General features: G+C 43.8%; 1 protein-coding gene across 2 annotated transcripts in view; it reads right to left on the reverse strand.

The window, feature by feature from the left end:
• The window catches only part of ACSBG2 (acyl-CoA synthetase bubblegum family member 2), a 63,519-nt gene that overhangs the window by 35,644 nt on the left and 4,520 nt on the right, over nt 1–23,355 (reverse strand). For both annotated transcript variants that reach the window (XM_049876579.1, XM_049876578.1), the window contains exon 2: nt 19,956–20,085. In XM_049876579.1, coding sequence (XP_049732536.1) covers nt 19,956–20,080 — 125 coding nt within the window. In that variant the 5' untranslated portion in view covers nt 20,081–20,085. The remainder of the gene's footprint in view (nt 1–19,955; nt 20,086–23,355) is intronic.

Consider the following 23,355-nt stretch of genomic DNA (forward strand, 5'->3'; position numbering starts at 1 on the left):
TACTGAAGGCTGTGGTCTTTGATCTTTATTAGTAAGTGCTTCAAGTCCTCTTCACTTTCAGCAAGCAAGGTTGTGCTATCTGCATGATGCAGATTGTTAATGAGTCTTCCTCCAATCTTGATGCCCCGTTCTTCTTCATATAGTCCAGCTTCTCCGATTATTTGCTCAGCATACAGATTGAGTAGGTATAGTGAAAGAATACAGCCCTGACGCACACCTTTCCTGACTTTAAACCAATCAGTATCCCCTTGTTCCGTCCGAACAACTGCCTCTTGATCTGTGTAAAGGTTCCTCATGAGCACAATTAAGTGTTCTGGAATTCCCATTCTTCGCAATGTTATCCACAGTTTGTTATGATCCACACAGTTGAATGCCTTAGCATCGTCAATAAAACACAGGTAAACATCCTTCTGGTGTTCTCTGCTTTCAGCCAGGATCCATCTGACATCAACAATGATATCCCTGGTTCCACATCCTCTTCTGAAAGCAGCCTTAATTTCTGGCGGTTCCCTATCAGTATAGTGCTGCAGCCGTTTTTGAATGATCTTCAGCAAAATTTTGCTTGCGTGTGATATTAATGATATTGTTCTATAATTTCCACATTCGGTTGGATCACCTTTCTTGGGAATAGGCATAAATGTGGATCTCTTTCAGTCAGTTGGCCAGGAAGCTGTCTTCCATATTTCTTAGCATAGATGAGTGAGCACTTCCAGTGCTGCATCTGTTTGTTGAAACATCTCAATTGATATTCCACCAATTCCTGGAGCCTTGTTTTTCGCCAATGCCTTCAGAGCAGCTTGGACTTCTTCCTTCAGTACCATTGGTTCCTGATCATATGCCAGGTCTTGAAATGGTTGAATATCGACTAATTCTTTTTGGTATAATGACTCTGTGTATTCCTTCCATCTTCTTTTGATATTTCCTGCATCGTTCAATATTTTCCCCACAGAATCCTTCACTGTTGCAACTCGGGGCTTGAATTTTGTCTTCAGTTCCTTCAGCTTTGAGAAACGCCAAGCGTGTTCTTCCCTTTTGGTTTTCCACCTCCAGCTCTTTGCACATGTCATTATAATACTTCGTCTTCTCGAGAGGCCCTTTGAAATCTTCTGTTCAGTTCTTTTACTTCATCATTTCTTCCTTTTGCTTTAGCTGCTCAACATTCGAGAGCAAGTTTCAGAGTCTCCTCTGACATCCATCTTGGTCTTTTCTTTCTTTCCTGTTTTTTCAGTGACCTCTTACTTTCTTCATGGATGATGTCCTTGATGTCATTCCACAACTCGTAATCTTTACAGAAGCAAATTGCTAGGTCTTTCTACTATGGAGCCACTGGGTGGGTTCAAACTGCCAACCTTTGGGTTAACAGCCGAGCACTTAGCCATTGTGCCACCAGGGCTCCTTATCTGAACATTAGCCGCAATTGATTTAATCAGATTCCCCTAAACATTTAAATAAAATCACAAATAGAATATATCAATTTGTTCCTATGAAAAACGTCCCCAGACATTGCCAACTGTTCCCTGGGGGACAACATTGCTGGTGCGCATCTTCTGAAAGTGATTCATCAGTGGTTTTCATGGAGAAACACTGTATTATTTAGTTTATGAAATACAGTCTTCTTGATACCAGAAACAAGTGGTAGGTCTAAGTTCTAGATCTGGGGTGATGTTCTCCAAACTCCAAACATCCCATCAGGGACAGCAAGGGCACACTGGGCAAAACCTCACCATAAATACAGGGGTAAGGGACACACTATAACATCCACGCGGTACTAGACTAGCAAAAACTGGTTTTTTACTTCAGTAAAACTGGTTGCTTGCCAAAGCGCCTTATAAAATAAGCTTGGATGAGTCTCCATGGAGAATATACAGACAAAGTAAATCAATCAGCAGAAAAAAGCCAGCGGCCAACAAACAGAACTGCCCAAGCGAAGCCACAAATAAGCCTATAAAAGCAGGCATACATTGTGCAGCAAAAGAAGGATTCAAAGGAGGTCCAAGGTCCTGCTCAAGCAACTGGGTTTGGCCCAAAACCTTGGGGTCACTCTTGACTCAACCTTGACTTTCCTCCCTCCTTCTTCCCTCCTTTCCTTCCCACTCTTCCTCTCTCCCTTCCTTTTTCTCTCCCTCTTCCTCCTCTTCTTCTTACTCCCCCCAACACTGCCACCACCACCTATGAGTGGAATTGCAGGGTCCTGGGGAGGAGCCCTGGTGGTGCAGTCATTAAGTCCTCAGCTGCTAACTGAAAGGGGGGTGGTTCAAACCCACAAGCCTCTTTGTGGGCGAAAGATGTGGCAGTCTGCTTCCTTAAAGATCTACAGCTTTGGAAACCCTATGGGGCAGCTCTACCCTGCCCTATAGGGTCGCTATGAGTGGGAATCGACTCAACGGCAATGGGTTTTTTATGGTAATTCTGCTCCACACTTATCCATAAAGTTTTCACTGGCTAATTTTTTAAAAAATTGTGCTTTAGGTGAAAGTTTACAGAGCAAGTTAGTTTCTCATTAAACAATTAATACACATATTGTTTTGTGACATTGGTTGCCAACCCCGCAATGTGTCAACACTCTCCCCTTCTCGACCTCGGGTTCCTCATCACTGGCTCATTTTTTTTTTTTTTCCAGAAGTAGGTCACAAGACCCTTCTTCTTAATCTGTCTTAGTCTGGAAGCTCCGTTGAAACCTGTCCACCATGGGTGACCTGCTGGTATTGGAAACACCTGTGGCATAGTTTCCAGCATCATAGCAACACGCAAGCCACCATTGTATGACACGCAGAGAGACAGGCGGTATGCGCATGTGTGACCTGTATGCAGACCAAGAGGCAGTCGTTTGAATAGAACAAGGGGATAGTGCGTGGTTTAAAGTCGTTCAGCAAGTAATCCGAGAAGCTGGACTATATGAAGAAGAACGGGGCATCAGGATTGGAGGAAGACTCATTAACAACCTGCGTTATGCAGTTGACACAACCTTGCTTACTGAAAGTGAAGAGGACTTGAAGCACTTACTAATGAAGATCAAAGACCACAGCCTTCAGTATGGCTTGCACCTCAACATAAAGAAAACAAAAATCCTCACAACTGGACCAATGAGCAACATCATGATAAACGGAGAAAAGATTGAAGTTGTCAAGGATTTCATTTTACTTGGATCCACAATCAATACCCATGGAACTAGCAGTCAGGAAATCAAAGGACATATTGCATTGGGTAAATCTGCTGCAAAGGACCTCTTTAAAGTGTTGAAAAGCAAAGATGTCACTTTGATGACTAAGGTGCGCCTGACCCTAGTCATGGCCTTTTCAATTGCCTCACATGCATGCGAAAGCTGGATAATGAATAAGGAAGTCTGAAGAAAATTTGATGCCTTTGAATTATGGTGTTGGTGAAGAATATTGAATATACCATGGACTGCCAAAAGAACAAACAAATCTGTCTTGGAAGAAGTACAACCAGAACGCTCCTTAGAAGCAAGAGCGCCAAGACTGCATCTTACATACTTTAGACATGTTGTCAGGAAGGATCAGTCCCTGGAGAAGGACATCATGCTTGGTAGAGGGTCAGCGAAAAAGAAGAAGACCTTCAACGAGATGGACTGACACTGTGGCTGCAACAATGGGCTCAAGCATAATAACGATTGTGAAGATGGGACACAACCTGGCGGTGTTTCATTCTGTAGTCCATAGGGTCACTGAGAGTTGGAACTGACTAGAAGACACCTAACAACAACATATACACTTAACAAATATGCTCCCATACTTTGAACCAAGTGGAAATTTTTTAAGAAGTTCCACTATCAACACGTCCAATCTGTTCCTACTCGGATGCTAACCCTCATGAACCCACCCAAGGGCTATGGGGGTCCCAGGATGGGCAGGCTGGCTAGAAACTATTGTTCTCATAGCACGATAATAGCACAACAACCTGTCTTGATTTAAAATGCTTATATTTTGACTCTTCTACCGAAAGTCATCTATAGATATAATGCAATTCCCATCTAAATTCCAACATTTTTTAATGAGATGGAGAAACAAATCACCAACTTCATATGGAAGGGAAAGAGGCCTGGGATAAGTAAAGCGTTACTGAAAAAAGAAAACAAAGTGGGAGGCCTCCCACTACCTGCTTTTAGAACCTATTATACTGCCATGGCAGTCTAAACAGCCTGGTACTGGTACAACAACAGATACATAGACCAGTGGAACAGAATTGAGAATCCAGACATAAATCCATCCATACATGAGCAGCTCATATTTGACAAAGGCCCCAGAGCAGTTAAATGGGGGAAAAGACAGACTTTTTAACAAATGGTGCTTGCATAACTGGATATCCATCTGCAAAAAAAAAAAAAAGAAAGAAAGAAACAAGACCCATACCTCACACCATGCACAAAAACTAACTCAAAATGGATCAAAGACCTAAATATAAAATCTAAAACAATAACGATCATGGAAGAAAAAACAGGGACAATGCTAGGAGCTCTAATACATGGCATTAAACAGTATATAAAACCTTACTAACAATGTACAAACACCAGAAGAGAAACTAGATAACTGGGAGCTCCTAAAAGTCAAACACCTATGCTCATTCGGAAATCCTGGTGGCGTAGTGGTTAAGTGCTACAGCTGCTAACCAAGAGGTCCGCAGTTTGAATCCACCAGGCGCTCCTTGGAAACTCTATGGGGCAGCTCTACTCTGTCCTATAGGGTCGCTATGAGTCGGAATCGACTCAATGGCAGTGGGTCAGCGGGTTTATGCTCATTCAAAGACTTCACCAAAAGAGTAAAAAGATTACCTACAGACTGGGAAAAAGTTTTTGGCTGTGACATTTCCAATCAGCGTCTGATCTCTAAGTCTACATGATACTGCAAAAAATCAGCAACAAGAAGACAAATAACTCAACTGAAAAATGGGCAGAGGATATGAACAGACACTTCACTAAAGAAGACATTCAGGTAGCTAACAGATACATGAGGAAATGCTCACGATCACTAGCCAGTAGAGAAATGAAAATCAAAACTTCAATGAGATTTCATCTCACTCCAACAAGGCTGGCATTAATCCAAAAAACACAGAATAATAAATGTTGGAGAGGTTGTGGAGAGACTGGAACACTTATACACTGCTGGTGGGAATGTAAAATGGTACAACCACTTTGGAAATCGATTTGGTGCTTCCTTAAAAAGCTAGAAATAGAACTACCATACGATCCAGCAATCCCACTTCTTGGAATATATCCTAGAGAAATAAGAGCCTTTACACGAACAGATATATGCACACCCATGTTCATTGCAGCACTGTTTACAATAGCAAAAAGATGGAAGCAACCAACGTGCCCATCAACGGATGAATGGATAAATAAATTATGGTATATTCACACAATGGACTACCACGCATCAATAAAGAACAATGACGAATCCGTGAAACATTTCATAACATGGAGGAATCTGGAAGGCATTATGCTGAGTGGAATTAGTCAGTTGCAAAAGGACAAATATTGTATGAGACCACTATTATAAGAACTAAAGAAACAGTTTAAACACAGAAGAAAATATTCTTTGATTACAAGGGTGGGAGGGAGAGGGGTATTCACTAATTAGATAGTAGACAAGAATTATTTTAGGTGAAGGGAAAGACAACACACAATTCAGGCAAGGTCAGAACAACTGGACTAAACCAAAAGCAGTTTCCTGACTAAACTGAATGTTTCAAAGGCTAGAGTAGTGGGGGTGTGGGTCTGGGGACCATGGTTTCAGGGGATATCTAGGTCAATTAGCATAATAAAATCTATTAAGAAAAATTCTGCATCTCACTTTGGTGAGTGGCGTCTGGGGTCTTAAATGCTAGCAAGCAGCCATCTAAGATGCATCAATTGGTCTCAACTCACTCGGAGCAAAGGAGAATGAAGAACACCAAAGGCACAAGGTAATTATGAGCCCAAGAGACAGAAAGGGCCACATAAATCAGAGACTACATCAGCCTGAGACCAGAAGAACTAGATGGTGCCCGGCTACAACCGATGACTGCCCTGACAGAGAACACAACAGAGAACCCCTGAGGGAGCAGGAGAGCAGTGGGATGCAGATCCTAAATTCTCATAAAAAGACCAGACTTAATGGTCTGACTGAGAGTGGAAGGACTCCAGAGGTCATGGTCCCCAGACCTTCTGTTAGCCCAAGACTGGAACCATTCCAAAGCCAACTCTTCAGACAAGGATTGGACTGGACTATGGGACAGAAAATGCTACTGATGAGGAGTGAGTTTCTTGGCTCAAGTAGACACGTGAGACTATGTGGGCAGCTCCTGTCCAGAGGGGAGATGAGAGGGCAGAGGGGGTCAGAAGCTGGCTCAACGGACATGGGGAATATGGGGTAGAGAGAAGGAATGTGCTGTCTCATTAAGGGGAGAGCAACTAGGAGTACATTGCAAGGTGTGTATAAAGTTTTATATGCGAGATTGACTTTCACTTAAAGCACAATAAAATAAATAAAATGTTGATATTTTCACTAATTGCACACCTGAAAAATGTTGAATTGGCCAACGTTGGGTAATATACATTTTACAACAGTAAAAAAAAATGCCGATATTTTGTTCATCTTGGATTTTTTGCATTCATTTTGATATTTTAAAGTATTGCATTAAAATATAGTTTATCCAGATGTCCAGATGCCTGCATTTTTTGGTGGCCTCTTAAAATTTGCACCCCATGCATGCTACATGTGGATGAACCTCAAAAACATTACACTCAGTGAAACAAGCCAGACACCAAAGGATAGGCAGGGTGTTGTTGTGGTTAGGTGACGTTAAGTCAGTTTCGACTCATAGCAACATCAGGACAAGACACTGCCTGGTCCTGCACCATCCTCACAATCGTTGCTATGTTCGAGCCCGTCGTTGCAGCCACTGTGTCAATCCACCTCATTGAGGGTCTTCCTCTTTCTCCCTGACCCTCTACTTTACCAAGCATGATGTCCTTCTCCAGGGACTGTTCCCTCCTAATAACATGACCAAAGTATGTGAGACAAAGTCTCACCATCATTGCTTCTAAGAAGTGTTCTGGCTGTACTTCTCCCAAGACAGATTTGTTTGTCCTTCTGGCAGTCCATGGTATATTCAAACTTCTTCACCAGCACCATAATTCAAAGGTGTCAATTCTTCTTTGGTCTTCCTTTTTCATTGCCCGGTGTCATGGATTGAATTGTGTCCCCCCAAAATATGTTGACTTGGCTAGGCCATGATTCCTAGTGTTGTGTGATTGTCCATCATTCTGTCACCTGATGTGATTTCCCTGTGTGTGTGGATGAGATGGGATTAGCGGCAGGTATGTTAATGAGGCAGGTCTAAATCTACAAGATTAGATTTTTGTCTTAAGTCAATCTTTTTTGAGATATAAAAGAAAGAAGCAAGCAGAGAGACATGAGGACTTCCTACCACCAAGAAAGCCGTGCTGGAAGCAGAGCGTGTCCTTTGGACCTGAGGTTCCTGTGCAGAGAAGCTCCGAGACAAGGGGGAAGATTGATGACAAGGGCCTTCTCTCAGAGCCAACAGAGAGAAAGCCTTCCGCTGGAGCTGGTGTCCTGAATTTGGACTTCTAGCCTACTAGATTATGACAGAATAAATTTCTCTTTGTTAAAGCCATCCACTTGTGATATTTCTGTTATAGCAGCACTAGATAACTAAAAGATTCAGCTTTCGCATACATATGAGGTGATTGGGTCAGGCACACCTCAGTCCTCAAAGTGACATCTTTGCTTTTTAACACTTTGAAGAGGCCTTTTGCAGCACATTTACCCAGTGCAATGAATCATTCGATTTCTTGACTGCTGCTCCCATGGGTGTTGATTGTGGATCCAAGTAAAATGAAATCCTTGACAACTTCAATCTTTTCTTTCTTTATTTTTGTTTTCTTTATGTTGAGGTGTAATCCATACTGAAGGCTGTGGTCTTTGATCTTCATCACTAAGTGCTTCAAATCCTCTTCGCTTTCAGCAAGCAAGGTTGTGTCATCTGCATATCGCAGGTTGTTAATGTCTCTTCCTCCAATCCTGATGCCCCGTTCTTCTTCATATTGTCCAGCGTCTTGGATTATTTATTTGCTCAGCATACAGACTGAAGAGGTATGGTGAAAGGATACAACCCTGACGCACACCTTTCCTGACTTTAAACCCTGTGGTATCCCCTTGTTCTGTTCAAACAACTGCTTCTTGATCGATGTATAGCTTCCTCATGAGCACAATTAACTGTTCTGCAATTCTCATTTTTTGCAATAGTATCCATACCTTGTTATGATCCACACAGTTGAAGGCCTTTGCATAGTCAATAAAACACAGGTAAACATCTTTCAGGTATTCTCTGCTTTTGGCCAGGAGCCATTTGACACCAGCAATGATATCCCTGGTTCCACATCCTCTTCTGAATCCAGCCTGAAATTTCTGGCAGTTCCCTGTCAATGTACTGCTGCAGCCATTTTTTAATGATCTTCAGCATAATTTTATTTGCATATGATATTAATGGTATTGTTTGATAATTTCTGCATTCTGTTGGCTCACCTTTCTTTGGAATGGGCACGAATATGGATTTCTTCATAGAAACGGAATCACACACTATGAAATCATAGCTGGCCGTTCCAGCAGCTGACTTAGCGGAGAAGGCGGTAGCAGTCGCGTCAGCAGTTTGGAGGAGAAAGTGCGGGCTGATAATTGACCCACGCCTTTTTTCTTCAAATGCCACATGCGACCAGGACAGTTTGAAGAGAAAATGCTGGCGACCGGATTTTTGCAAATGGCTCTTGCCTCCTACACAACCAGCTCCCTCTTTCCTGTTTTGTGACCACAATATGCCATAAGGAGCAGGTGTTTGCGGTCCTGTGCTCTGTTTACAGCCTTGGGGCGCTTAGTCATAAACCTTGCCCAGCCATACATGATAAAAACCAAATAGTATGCCTGAGGCCACCCTGGCCCAATGTGACATTCTGGTTCCCTGACAGTTTAAGTACACTACTTATACTCTTGACACCTTTCCAAGCCCATGTCACCACCCTTACCCGTGGGAAAAGGCACCCCTGTTTTTGGGAGGAGTGAACAGCTGATCCTGCTCCCCAGTGTCCGAGGTCAGCAGCAGGCATTGAGGGGCCCAGCCAGGGTTGGGGCACCGAGTCACGAGAGCACCGAGTCACGAGAACCCCCTGCGGCTGCCCAGGCAGGCGCCTGGAGTCGCCCTGCTGTGACTTTCACAGGGCTGCATGCCAGGCAGAACCCGGCCAAGTGCTCAGCTGAGGTGTCCTGGGTAGAAGCTGCCCAGACGCCCCTTACCCTGCAGACCCAGGTCTTTGCACAACATGCAAATCACATAACGTCCTATTTTACGGAGACGTATTGTGCACATGAAGCAATGCACACTTGTATACAACAAATATACTTAATAATGGACAAAAAAAGCTACTGGAAGTATTTCCATTAAGTCAGGAACAAGACAAGAATGTCTGCTGTCACTCTACTATCCAGCATTGGTCTGAAGGTTCCCAACCAATGCAATAAAGTAAGAAAAAGAAATGAGAAGGATAAAGATTGGAAACAGACAAAATTTTCACTTTGCAAAGTGTTAAAAAGCAAAGATGTCACCTTGAAGACTGAGGTATGCCTGACGCAAGCCATGGTGTTTTCAATCGCCTCACTTGCGTGAGAAAGCTGCACAATGAATAAGGAAGACTGAAGAAGAATTGACATCTTTGAATTATGATGTTGGCCAAGAATATTGAACATACCATGAACTGCCAAAAGAACAAGCAAGTCTGTCTTGGAAGAAGTACAGCCAGAATGCTTCCAAGAAGCGAAGATGGTGGGATTTCATCTCGCATACTTTGGACGTGTTGTCAGGAGACACTAGTCCCTGGAGAAGGACATTATGCTTGGTAAAGTAGAGGGTCAACAAGAAAGAGGAAGGCTCTTAACGAGATGGATTAACACAGTGGCTGCAACAATGGGCTTAAGCATAGCAATGATTGAAAGAATGGCGCAGGACCAGGAGGTGTTTCATTCTGTCATACATAGGGTCACTGAGTCAGAACCAACTTGACACCTAACAACAACAAACCTAGACTATCCGGTCAGCTAAAAAACTATTAGAAATGAAAACAGTTCATTAAGCTGACTAGGTAAAAAAAAAAAAAAAGCTGACTAGGTAGAAGGTCGATATTCAGAAATTAATAGCTTCATTACTCAACCATAAAGAGAAATGAAGCATGCCTGGTGCGTGCCACAACATGGATGAGCCTCAAAACATCACGCTGAGTGAAATAAGCCAGTTGCAATAAGACAAATACTGTGTGATCTCACTTATATGAGATAAGCAAATATATAGAAACCAAAGATTATTAGTGGTTACCAGGGGTAGGAAGGAGCTATGGTCATGCAATGGTTAAGCACTCAGCTGCTAACTGAAAGGTCAGCATTTCTAGCCCACCCTACAGTTCGGCTGGAAAAAAGACCTGCTGGTCTGCTCCCATGAAGATTACAGCCTAGAAAACCCTGTGGGGCAGTTCTACAATGTCAAGTGAGGCCACTACGAGTTGGAATCGACTCAATCTCACCTCAACAACAAGATTAACAACCCCCAGGGGTGGATGCTTAGGGAGCATGTCAGTGGTGGTGGAATGATTTTAAAAAAGATACTGATAATGGTTGTACAATATGGAGAATGTGATCAATGCCACTGAATTTTACATGTAGAAATTGTTGAACTGGCGGGAAAAAATGCACAAAACACTAATGATGTGAAAAACAAAAAAATCACTAGGTTTCCTACACCCCGGCAACAGCCAATTAGAAAATGCAATGGAAAAAGATTCCGAGGGTCTAGCTGAAGACCAAAAACTATATATGTCTGTGGGAGTCCAACTCCTAGTGAAATAGGCCATTGAATGACAGTCAACAATCTGAACTCAAATGACCCCTGCTTGCCCCTCTCCCATACCACTGGCACCTGCCACTCTTCATATGGTGTGGTTCCAGCCATCATGGCGAGGCCAGATACGGCACAAGCTGAGACATCTGGGCACTCAAGATGTTTTCTTCTTCCTCAAAGACAATAAACCAGTAGTCCCACCTGGAAGCCTGGACAGGTACCACCCCTTCCCAGCCCTTGTCACCATCCAGGTCCAGCCAGGATGATGGGGGTGATGGGAAACAGGGAGATGGGCGGCTTCCCTTCCCGACAGGTCTTCTACTCCATTCGGCCTTCTAGAACCTTCCGTCCCAGCCAGCCCTTGTGACATCAATGGCTTCCCTGCCTCCCTGTCCCACCCATACTCCTGAGGAAACCGCATCTGAGGCAGGGGATTGTGGTTCTCTTTTCATTCATTCATTTATTTACTCATTCATTCATTCATGTACTTCTTTGTGTGTTCATGAATTTTTTTTGTGGCTCCACAACCCTAACACCAGGCATCGTGCTAGATGCTAGAGACACAAAGACTTGCAAAAGCAGGCAAGGTCTGTTCAGGGAGATGGCAGGAAACCCCAGGATGATGCAAACGACTGCAAACTTACACCTGTGAAGACAGAGCCAGGGTGGGTGACGAGGTTGGATCAGGAGTCTGGCAGAAGCAGAAGGCCAGGAGAGGGCCCCTGAGCTGAGATCTACAGGCTCACACTGCCCTTTTTATGTATTTACACTCTACCTCACTCTGATTTTTCTTCTCATTTGGTCATTTGGCTATTTATCCTCCCCCTCTTCTCTGTGCTGTTTGGCTCAATGCTGTATCCCCAGTGCCCAAAACAGTGCCTGGTACGTGGTTGTTGTTTTTGTTAGCTACCATCAGTTGGCCCTGACCTACGGTGACCCCAAGCACAACGGAATCAAATACTGCCCAGTCCTGTGCCACCCCCATGATTGGTTGTGGATTGCACTACTGTGATCCACAGAGTTTTCATTGGCTGATTTTTGGAAGTAGATTGCCAGGCCTTTCTTCCTAGTTTGTCTTAGTCTGGAAGCTCTGCTGAAACCTCTTCAGCATCCTAGCAACATGCTAGCCTCCACTGACAGGCAGGTGGTGGCTGTGCATAAGGTGCGATGGCCAGGAATTGAACCTGGGTCTCCTGCAGGTCTCCCACATGGAAGGCGGGAATTCTACCACTGAACCACCAATGCCTCCTGGTACACAGTAGGAGCCCAATAAACAAGTATTTGTTGAGTAAATGATTCTGTTCTGCTCAGAGAAAAGGACAGGTTAACATTCCACTGTGTCAGGGCCTTCTGGATATTTCGGGTCTATTTCTGACAAGTGCCCACCCTGCAGAGTCCCAAGGCTGCTGTGGCTGGGCTAGCCAGTGTCCACCAGCATCCATTCTGTCCTGTTCCCTACACCTAAAGACTACATTTCCCAGCCTCCCTTGCAGCTAGGTATGATCATGTGATTAAATCCTGACCAGTGAGATGTGGGCATGAGATAAGGGGGAGAGACAGGCGAGGAGATGGTATCCTCTGTCCCTAGTAGGATGCTGGGATTTGGAGCAACCACCTTGACAAGAAGGAGGCTAGGTGTTGAGGAAGGCACAGCAGCAAGAGAGGAGCCTGAGTCCATAATGATTGTTGAACCATTTTGCTAGTTTCAGACAGTTACATGCACACTCACACCCTCATTCAGACACATACATGCATATTCCCACATTTGTACCCACTCACACTTACCTTCATCCAGATACACACATATGCAATCACACATATGTGCACTTTATGTAGTTGTTGTTGTTGGGGCCATAGAATCAATTCCAACTCATAGTGACCCCACGTGACAGGGTATAACTGCCACATAGGGTGCTCTTGGCTATAATCTTTACGAAGGCAGATCGCCAGGTCTTTCTCCCACAGAGCTGCTGGGTGTGTTCTAACTGCTGACCTTACTAATACTCATATACCCTCATTCAGACACACATTCACAGACACACTTACCTCACTCACATTTACAACATACTCATATACATAATCACATCCATTCACACTCTCAAACACACTTTCATAGACACACAATCACATACACACATACACAGTCACACACATATGCATCCACACTCAACATACACCTTGTGCAGATACATGATTACATACACATATACATAAATACATATACACTCACTCTCATAAAGCCATGTCATTATGGCATGCAGTCACACGCTTACTCACATACATATGCACTCACACATACTCACACACACCCTCCTACAGACGCACAATTACATACACACATGCGCAGTGTTGTGGATTGAATTGTGTCCGCCCAAAATACATATTGAAGTCCTGGACCCTGTACTTGTGGATGGGATCCTGTTTGGAAATAAGGGTTTTCTTTTGTTATGTTAATGAGGTCATACCAGAGTAGGATGGGTCCTAAACCTCATCTCTTCTGAGTTATAAAAAAGAGTAGAATGAAGAAACCCTGGTGGTGCAAACAGTTAAGTGCTCAGCTGCTAACTGAAAGGTTGGTGGTTCGAACCCACCCAGTGGCTCTGCAGGAGAAGGACCTGGCAATCTGCTTCTGTAAAGATCACAGCCAAGAAAACCCAATGGGGCAGTTCTGCTAGCTATGTGGGACCAGCGCCACCCTGTCACATGGGGTCGCTATGAGTTGAAATTAACTCGACGGCACCTAACCACAACGCGGTATATGTGCATTTAAGAGGAAATAAAGCCAAAAATTTTATTTCTGCATTTAACAAATAGTTTAAAAGAGCAGAATAACATAAAGACACACATAAGGGAAGAACAATGTCATATGAGAACCCATCTACAAACAAAGGAATGTCGAAGAACATCAAGGACAGCCCGCAAACACCAGAAACTAGAGGAGAGGCTCACAGAAGAAATTGGCATGCTCGAGACCCAGTTTGGACTTCTAGCCTCAAGCACTGTGAGAAGATAAATTCCTGTTCTTTAAAGCCACCTACCTGTGGTATAGCTTATTAGGGCAGTCCTAGTAACTAAGACAGTCACATACACACTCACACCCCTCACACTCATACGCACCCTCATGCAGACCCACACCCACTCACACACACACACACACACACACACAGCCTCTCACCACAGAGAAGTAAATCCATTCAGGAAAAACTTACACAACTGTCCACAGCTAACCTAATAAGTGCAGCAAGGCTGAGGTGGACACTGTAAGGTACACCCTGAACTCCTCTGGGGTGAAGAATTTGCTCCCCAGGTGCTGGCAGAGTTGTAGCACCACTATGGGAGCTTGACCTTGCTCTGTCTCTTCTCTACGTGAGTAAAGCATTGTTCTACCCAATGCCATGTGTAAGTTGTGTCTTTCTGGTTGACCTGGGACCAGACCTCAGCTACCGGCCCCTTCGGGATGGCCTCCACTGAATGGCACTGCCTTGTCCAGGATCATGCTCCCTCCCCAGGGCAACCTGCATCAACATGGGGGTATAAACTCGGGAGAATTCTGAAGGGCCACCCCAGATACAGAGCTTCCCATGGAGCAGCTGAGGTCTTAGTTGAAAATGCACCACAGCTCATCTTGTCTCTCTGTCCAGCCCTGTTTCCTTCCGTTCCACCAGTGTTGATCCCAAGAACTCTCCCTAATAAATCTTTCACAAGTTCAGTGCTTTCTCATCTGATCCCCAGCGAGCTCTACATGCAACAAAGGCAGTGATCGTAGGCCACCAAAATCCCTTAGTTTATACCCAGGTAAAATAACATGGATTAACATCCGTAACATGGAATAACATGGAATAACATGGATTTGGCATTCCCCACTATTGGGAGGACAGTCGGTCAGTCCGCCTTCCCATTCTCATCTGGGCTGCCTAATCAGAAACATAGGGCCCAGAACATTCTCTGAGAATGAAAGTTGGGAACACAGCCTCCCTCTGTCCCAGTTTCTCCTTCTTTCTTTTCAGGGAAACTCTTTCCTTATTGCAGGTTTAATGAGTACCACTCTGTTCTGCTTATGTGTGTATGTCATATGGCACCAAACCAAACCCACTACTATATCTGCTCCCAGCAGGGAGAGACCAGGGTCTTCACCTGCAACACGAGAGGAGTGAGAGCAAACCACCAGCTATTCATTGGTTGTGGGGAGTGACTCACTGGCTTTGGGGGACCAGCATCATTATTGAAGCCAATCTTGGTATCTCATCTCTAGAATGAGAGTAAAGCATTGTCCCACCCAATGCCTGCAGGTAAGTTGTGTTTTTCTGGCTGATCACGGATCTTGACTTTACATCCAAACTCCTGGCCCCTGAGAACATTCACCTGGTCCCTCTCCCAGAGCCTTGGCTATTAGTCTTGACTGCTGACCCTGCAGATAGCTCCCTCTTTCCATAAGGCCGAGGATCTCTGAAGGGCTGAGGACCCTGTCTTCCAAGCAGAGGGACAGTATCTTAGTTTCCTAGGGCAGCCATAACAAAATATCACAAAGTGGATGTCTTCAAAGAACAGAGATTATTGTCTCACAGTTCCGGAGGCTGGAAGTCCAAATCAGGGTATCGACCGTGATGATTCCTTCTGAGGGCTCTGAGGGAGAATGTGTTCCACGCCTCCCTCCTAACTTCTGGTTTCTGCTGGTGGTTCTTAGTATTCCTCTGATGCTTGTAGACATGTCTTTGCAGTGTGTCCTCCCTCTGTGTAGGTCTCTGTTGTCCTGTCTGCTCTCCTCTTTTGAGACACCACTAGGAAGGGATTAGAACTAGGACCCACCTTACTCCAGTATGACTTAACTGACCTTACCTTCAAAGAAAGACCCTCTTTCCCCAAACAAGGTCACATCCACAGGCTCAGAGGTTAGAACTTCAATATATCCTTTTCGGAGACACAATCTATCCCCAAAATAAAAAACCATTCCAGTTGCCATTGAGAGGATTCCAACTCATGGCGACTCTGTGTATGTCAGAGTAGATCTGTGCTCCATAGGGTTTTCAATGGCTGATTTTTTGGAAACAGATCACCAAGTCTTTCTTTGGAGGTGCCTCTCGGTAGGTTTAAACTGCCAACCTTTTGGTTAGTAGCCAAGTATGTTAACTGTTTGCGCCATCCAGGGACTCTTAATCTATAACATACGGGGTTTAATAAAAGTCATTACTCACATTCTAATTGAGAAAAGATGGACTAGAGAGACAGGGTCACACAGAGGCAGCAGCTACAGAAAGGGCAGCACTGATTTGGCAAAATCTATCTGCCCCAACCCAGCAGACCCCAGAACATACTCACGCCACTGTGATGGTAAATGCTATGTGTCAACTTGGCTAGGCTATGATTCTCAGTGGTTTGGCAGACATTGAACTGGTTGTTCTTCCATAATGTAATATGATGTAATCATCTTCCATGATGTAAGCAGCCAATCACTTGAAAAAGGCATTCGCTTGGGGGTGTGGTCTGTTCCAGTATATAAATGGATGTTCCGGCAAATCTTGCTCTCTCTCTCCATTCTGTGCTCCTCCTGTTGCCTCACACCCGGTTCTTGAGACATAAGCTTACACAAGTCTCTGGCCTGCTACCTGGCCTGCAACCCCATGAGCCAGCAGAGTTCTCCAGCCTGCCTCAAGACCCACAGATTTGGGACTTGCCAGCCCCCACTGATATAGTGATAAAGTGCTGAAGATAAGCCCCTCAGGTTGGAAGGCACTCAAAATATGACTGGGGAAGAGCTGCCTCCTCAAAGTGGAGTCGACCTTAATAACATGGATGGAATAAAGCTTTTGGGACCTTCATTTGCTGGTGCGGCATGACTAAAAATGAGAAGAAACAGCTTCAAATATCCACTAATAATTGGAACGTGGAATGTACGAAGTATTAATCTAGGAAGATCGGATGTCATCAAAAATGAAATGGAACACATAAGGACCGATATCCTAGGCATTAGTGAGCTGAAATGGACTGATATGGCCATTTGGAAATGGACAATCATATGGTCTACTCTGCCGGGAATGACAAATTGAAGAGGAATGGCATCACATTCATCGTCAAAAAGAACGTTTCAAGATCTATCCTGAAGTACAATGCTGTCAATGATAGAATAAAAGCCATACGCCTACAAGGAAGACCAGTCAATATGACTATTACTCAAATTTTACACACCAACCACTGAGGCCAAAGATGAATAAATTGAAGATTTTTACCAACTTCTGTAGTCTGAATCTAATCAAACACGTAACCAAAATACATTGATTATTACTGGTGATTGGAATGTGAAAGGCGGAAACAAAGAAGGGTCAGTAGTTGGAAAATATGGCCTTGTGGAAAGAATCAATGCTGGAGATTGCATGATAGCATTTTACAAGAACAATGACTTCTTCATTGCAAAAACCTTTTTTCAACAGCATAAATGGTGACTACATGTGGACCTCATCAGATGGTCCAATACATAGGAACCAAATCAACTACATACGTGGAAAGAGATGATGGAGAAGCTCAATATCATCAGCCAGAGCAAGGCCAGGGGCCGACTGTGGAACCGACCATCAAGACCGTCATATACAAGTTCAATTTGAAGCTGAAGAAAATTAAAACAAGTTCATGAGAGCCAAAGTATAACCTTGAGTATATCCCACTTGAACTTAGAGACCATCTCAACAATAAATTTGCTGCATTGAAAACAAATGACTGAAGACCAGATGAGTCGTGGGAGAACATCAAGGAGGACATCATTCATGAAGAAAGCAAGAGGTCATTAAAAAAAAAAAACAAGAAAGAAAGAAAAGACCAAAATGGATGTCAGAAGAGATTCTGAAACTTGCTCTTGAAGTAGCTAAAGCAAATGGAAGAAACGAGGAAGTAAAAGAGCTGAACAGAAGATTTCAAGGGGTGGCTCGAAAAGACAAAGGAAAGTATTATAATGACATGTGCAAAGGCCTGGAGTTAGAAAACCAAAAGGGAAAAACATGTTCAGCATTTCTCGAGCTGAAGAAAGGGAGAAAATTCAAGCCTTGAAGGATTCTATGGACAAGGTATTGAGCAACGCACAAAGCATCAAGGAAGATGGAAAGAATACACCGTCACGGATCCTAAAAGAACTGGTCGATGTTCAACCATTTCAGGAGGCAGCATGTGATCAATAACCAATGATACTGAAGGAAGAAGTCCAAGCTGCACTGAAAGCCTTGGTGAAAAACAAGGCTCCAGGAACTGACGGAATAGCAGCTGAGATGTTTCAACAAACAGATTTAGCCCTGGAGGTGCTCGCTTGTCTATGCCAAGAAATTTGGAAGACAGCTACCTGGCCAAGTGACTGGAAGAGATCCATATTCGTGCCCATTCCAAAGAAAGGTGGGGCAACAGAATGTGGAAATTATAGAACAATATCATTAATATCACACACAAGTAAAATTTTGCTGAAGATAATTCAGAAATGGTTGCAGCAGTGCATTGAGAGCAAACTGCCAGAAATTCAGGCCAGATTCGGAAGAGGACATGGAACTATCATTGTTCATGTCAGCTGGATCTTGGCTGAAAGCAAAGAATATCAGAAAGATGTTTACTTATGTTTTATTGACTATGCAAAGGCATTCGACTGTGTGGATCACAACAAATTATAGATAATATTGTGAAGAATGGAAATTTCAGAACACTTAATTGTGCTCATGCAGAACGTGGACATAGACCTTAAGAGGAAGTTGTTCAAACAGAACAAGAAGGTTCTGCATGATTTAAAATCAGGAAAGGTGTACATCAGGGTTGTATCCTTTCACCATACTTACTCAACCCGTATGCTGAGCAAATAATCCGAGAAGCTGGACTCTTTGAAGAAAAACGTGGCATCAGGATTGGAGGAAGACTCAATAACAACCTGCGATATGCAGATGACACAACCTTGCTTGCTGAAAGTGAAGAGGACTTGAAGCACTTACTGATGAAGATCAATGACCACAGCCTTCAGTATGGATCACACCTCAACATAAAGACAAAAATCCTCACAACTGTACCAATAAGCAACATCTTTATAAACAGAGAAAATACTCAAGTTGTCAGGGATTTCATTTTATTGGATAGACAATCAATGCCCATGAAAGCTGCAGTCAAGAGAAATCAAAGGACGTATTGCATTGAGCAAATCTACTTCAAAAGACCTCTTTGAAGTGTTAAAGATGTTCCTTTGAAAACTCAGGTGTGCATGACTCAGTCCATGGTATTTTCAGTTGTCTCATATGCATGTGAAAGCTGGATATGAATAAGGAAAACTGAAGAAGAATTGATGCCTTTGAACTACGGTATTGGCAAAGAATACTGAATATACCACGGACTGCCAGGAGAATGAATAAATCTGTCTTGAAAGAAGTACAGCCAGAATGCTCCTTAGAAGCGAGGATGGGGAGACTTCATCTCATGTACTTTGGACATGTTGTCAGGAAGGACCAGTCCCTGGAGAAGGGCATCATGCTTGGTAAAGTAGAGGGTCAGCGAAAAAGAGGAAGACCCTCAACGAGATGGATTAACACAGGGGCTGCAACAATGGACTCAAACATAGCAATGATTGTGAGGATGGCACAGGACCAGGCAGTATTTCTTTCTATTGTACGTAGGGTCGCTATGAGTTGGAACCGACTCGACAGCACCTAACAACATAATAACAACAGCCCCCACAATTGTGTCAGTCGTTTCCATGAAGTAAATCTATTTATATATATAGTAAAAGCCGCGGGAGCTGGAACTCTCCAGGACTGCCTTGTTTTTCCGGGTCTGGAAAGTTTTCTGCCTTTGACAAGGTACAGTCTTACCACCTTTCTGTTGCTTATTTTAGTGGAAAACATTTGAGTTTTTCTTCTCTGACAGGTTTCCGCCTTACACAGTTTCTGGCTATTGCAGGCTTTACTGTATAGCTTACTGGTTTAGCACCTCCAGAGAACCCAGACTAAGGTACCCGCAAAGCCAAGGGCTCTCCAAAAAGACCTGAGGTTAAAAGAAACTTTGTGAAAGAACCCAGGTGCCCGCAGTGGCAACAGCAAGAGGCAACTCACCTGGCAGGGTTGGTCGCCTGTGTGTCTTCCACGGCTGCTTCACTGGACAGGGGAGTGGACCCCAGGCACTCAGGGCTAGCTTCAGGATCCAGTGCTGTGGCACCCAATTCCACCTCGTGAGGCATCTTACCTAAAGGAGCAAGAACAGCAGGAGCTGTCTGACAACCTTCTATTTACCCAATTAACCGATTCTCCCTTTGTGACCATTAATTCTATGTGTCAACTTGGCTAAACTATGATTCCCAGTGGTTTGGGCAAATATTAGACAAGTTGCTGTCCCTCGATGTGATGTGATGTGATGTGATGTGATGTGATGTGATGTGATGTGATGTGATGTGATGTGATGTGATGTGATGTGATGTGATGTGATGTGATGTGATGTAATGATGTAATGTAATGTAATCACGTTCCATAACGTAATCAATCAATCAATCAGTTGTAAGGGGAATTCCTCAAGGTGTGATCTGCCTTCCCCCCGTAAGTAGGTATTTTGGAAGAATTCTCATTCTTGACTCTGGACTCTTTTCCTGTCACCTGACCTACAGATCATGGATGCAAGCCTGTAGAAGTCTCCAGTCTGCCACCTGACCTATGATTTTGAACTTGCCAGCCCCTACAGTTGTATGAGCCAAAAGTAAATCTTTCTAAATATACATATGTATATTTATATATACACACATGTATACACACACATATAGTTGTTCCTTGGTGTTCCACAACCCCCACAGATACCACAATCCATGGACACTCAACTCCTTTATATACGTAATGGCATAGTATCTGCATATAACCTACGCACTTCCTCCTGTATACTCTAAATCTGTTCTAGTTACTTATAATACCTAATACAACGTAGACACTATGTAAATAGTTGTTACATTGTATTGTTTAGGGAATAAGGACAAGAGGTGAGGCCAACAACGCTCAGACCAGTCCTGGAGAGAGACTAAGGATCTGTGAGATGGCGGGAGGCTACAGCAGGCTATATGCCTACACGTCCCTTCTGCGTGCATTTAGCTGGGTGCTTGGTGTGCCGCAAATTCAAGTTTTGCTTTTTGGAAGTTTTTTTCCTCCCAAATACTTCGGTCTGTGGTTGGTCGAATCCGTGAATGTGAAATCCACGGACACGGAGGGTCAGCTGAACATATACATATACACCAAAACCAAACCCACTGTTGTCAAGTCATTTACAGCTCATAGTGACCATATAGGACAGAGGAGAACTGCCCCATTGGGTTTCCAAGGAGAGGCTGGTGGATTTGAACTGCTGATCTTTTGGTTAGCAGCTACGCTGTTAACCATTGTGCCACCAGGGCTCTACATATACCTATTGTTACATATACATATATTTGTTGTTATTAGGTGCCATTGAGTTGATTCGGACTCATTGCAACCCCATGTGACAGAGTAGAACTGCCCCATAGGGTTTTCTTGGCTGTAATCTTTACAGAAGTAGATTGTTGGATCTTTCTCCCACGGAGCCACTAGGTGGGTTCGAACGCCAACTTTTCAGTCCGCAGTTGAGCGCTTAACTGTTGTACCACCAGGGCTCCTTCTCTCTCTCTGTATGTATCTATGTAACTATGTCTGATTGGTTCTGTTTCTCTAGAGAACCCTGACTAAGACACCCATTAACTCTGGTTCTCTGTTCCCTATAAACACGGAGTTGGTCCCTGGCCTGCACGGAAACCTCATAGCGAGGGGCTTCTCTGTTATGTCAGACATGTCTTGGTCAACCCCGGATGAGCCGTGTGCTTACCGAGGCTGAGGTGTTTAGACCCAAACCTGTTTTCGTCCGTTGTATCTGTTACGCTCATAACATAATTGAATTAAGTATTACATCCACCAATGAAATATAATTGTTTCTAAGACTCAAAATTGTTGTTCTTAGCTACTGTTGAGTCGGCCCCACTCATGGTTACCCCATGCACAACAGAACAAAATGCTGTCCGGTCCTGCACCAACCCCATGATTGGCTGCATAGCGGACCATTGTGATTCATAGGGTTTTCCTTGGCTGACTTTTGGAAGTCAATCGCCAGGCCTTTCTTCCTAGTCTGTCTTAATCTGGAAGCTCTGCTGAAACCCGTTCAGCATCATAGTAGCACGCAAGCCTCCACTGAGGTGCACTGGCCAGGAATCAAACCTGGGTCTTGCACATGGAAGACAAAAATTCTATCACTGAACTACCACTGCCTCTAAATATATGTTGTTGTTGCCGTTAGGTGCCGTCAAGTTGATTTTCAGCTCATACCAACCCCGTGTAACGGAGTAGAACTGCCCCATAGGGTTTTCTTAGCTGTGATCTTTATGAGAGGAGGTCACCAGGTGTTTCTCCCTTGAAGCCACTGGGTGGGTTCGAACCACCAACCTTCTGAGGGCTTAACTGTTGCACCACCAGGGCTCCTTTACACAGGCCTATCAACTGTCAAAACTCATCCACCTGACATCTACGATATGTGTTAATTGTTGTTTTTGTTAGTTTCCACTAAGTCAGCTCTGACTCATGGTGGCTCCACGCACAACAGAACAAAATGTTCCTGGTTCTATGTTATCTTTACGATCATTGGCATTCTCGAGCCCATTCTCATGCTCACTGTGTATTCTGAGTGCCTTCCAACTTAGCGGCTCATCTCCCAGCACTATATCAGTGTACTGTTGTGATCCGTAGGGTTTTCAGCGGCTAATTTTCACAAACAAATCACCAGGCCTTTCTTCCTAGTTCGTCTTAGTTTGGAAGCTCTGCTGAAACCTGCCCACCATGGGTGACCCTGACGGTATTTGAAATTCCAGTGGCATAGCCTCCAGCATCAGAGCAACATGTAAGCCACCACAGTCTGACAAAAGCAACAGACGGATGGTGGGTATGTTCATTAGGTCTCTGCAAGAAATGTTTAAATGTTTAAAGTTTGTAAACTGTTAACAGTAGTTACCTTGGAATGTAGGACAAGAATGACTCATTATCTGATAAATGTAGAACAAAATTCTAACTCACAAAAAAAGACCAGACTTACTGGTCTGACAGAGACTGGGTAAACACCAAGAGTGTGGCCCCCGGACACCCTTTTAGCTCAGTAATCAAGTCACTCCTGAGGTTCACCCTTCATCCAAAGATTAAACAGGCCCATAAAACAAAACAAGACTAAAGGGGCACACCAGCCCAAGGGCAAGGATTAAAAGGCAGAAGGAGATAGGAAAGCTGGTAATAGGGAACCCAAGATAGAGAAGGAAGAGTGTTGACATGTTGAGGGGTTGTTAACCAATGTCCCAAAACAATATGTGTACTAACTGTTTAATGAGAAGCTAGTTAGTTTATAAACCTTCATCTAAAGTACAAAACAAAACAATGACTCATTATCTACCTACCTACCTATCTACCTCTCCACCTGTCTACTTGTCTT

The sequence above is a fragment of the Elephas maximus genome, chromosome 3, assembly GCF_024166365.1.
Source record: "Elephas maximus indicus isolate mEleMax1 chromosome 3, mEleMax1 primary haplotype, whole genome shotgun sequence".
Classification (NCBI taxonomy): Eukaryota; Metazoa; Chordata; class Mammalia; order Proboscidea; family Elephantidae; genus Elephas; species Elephas maximus.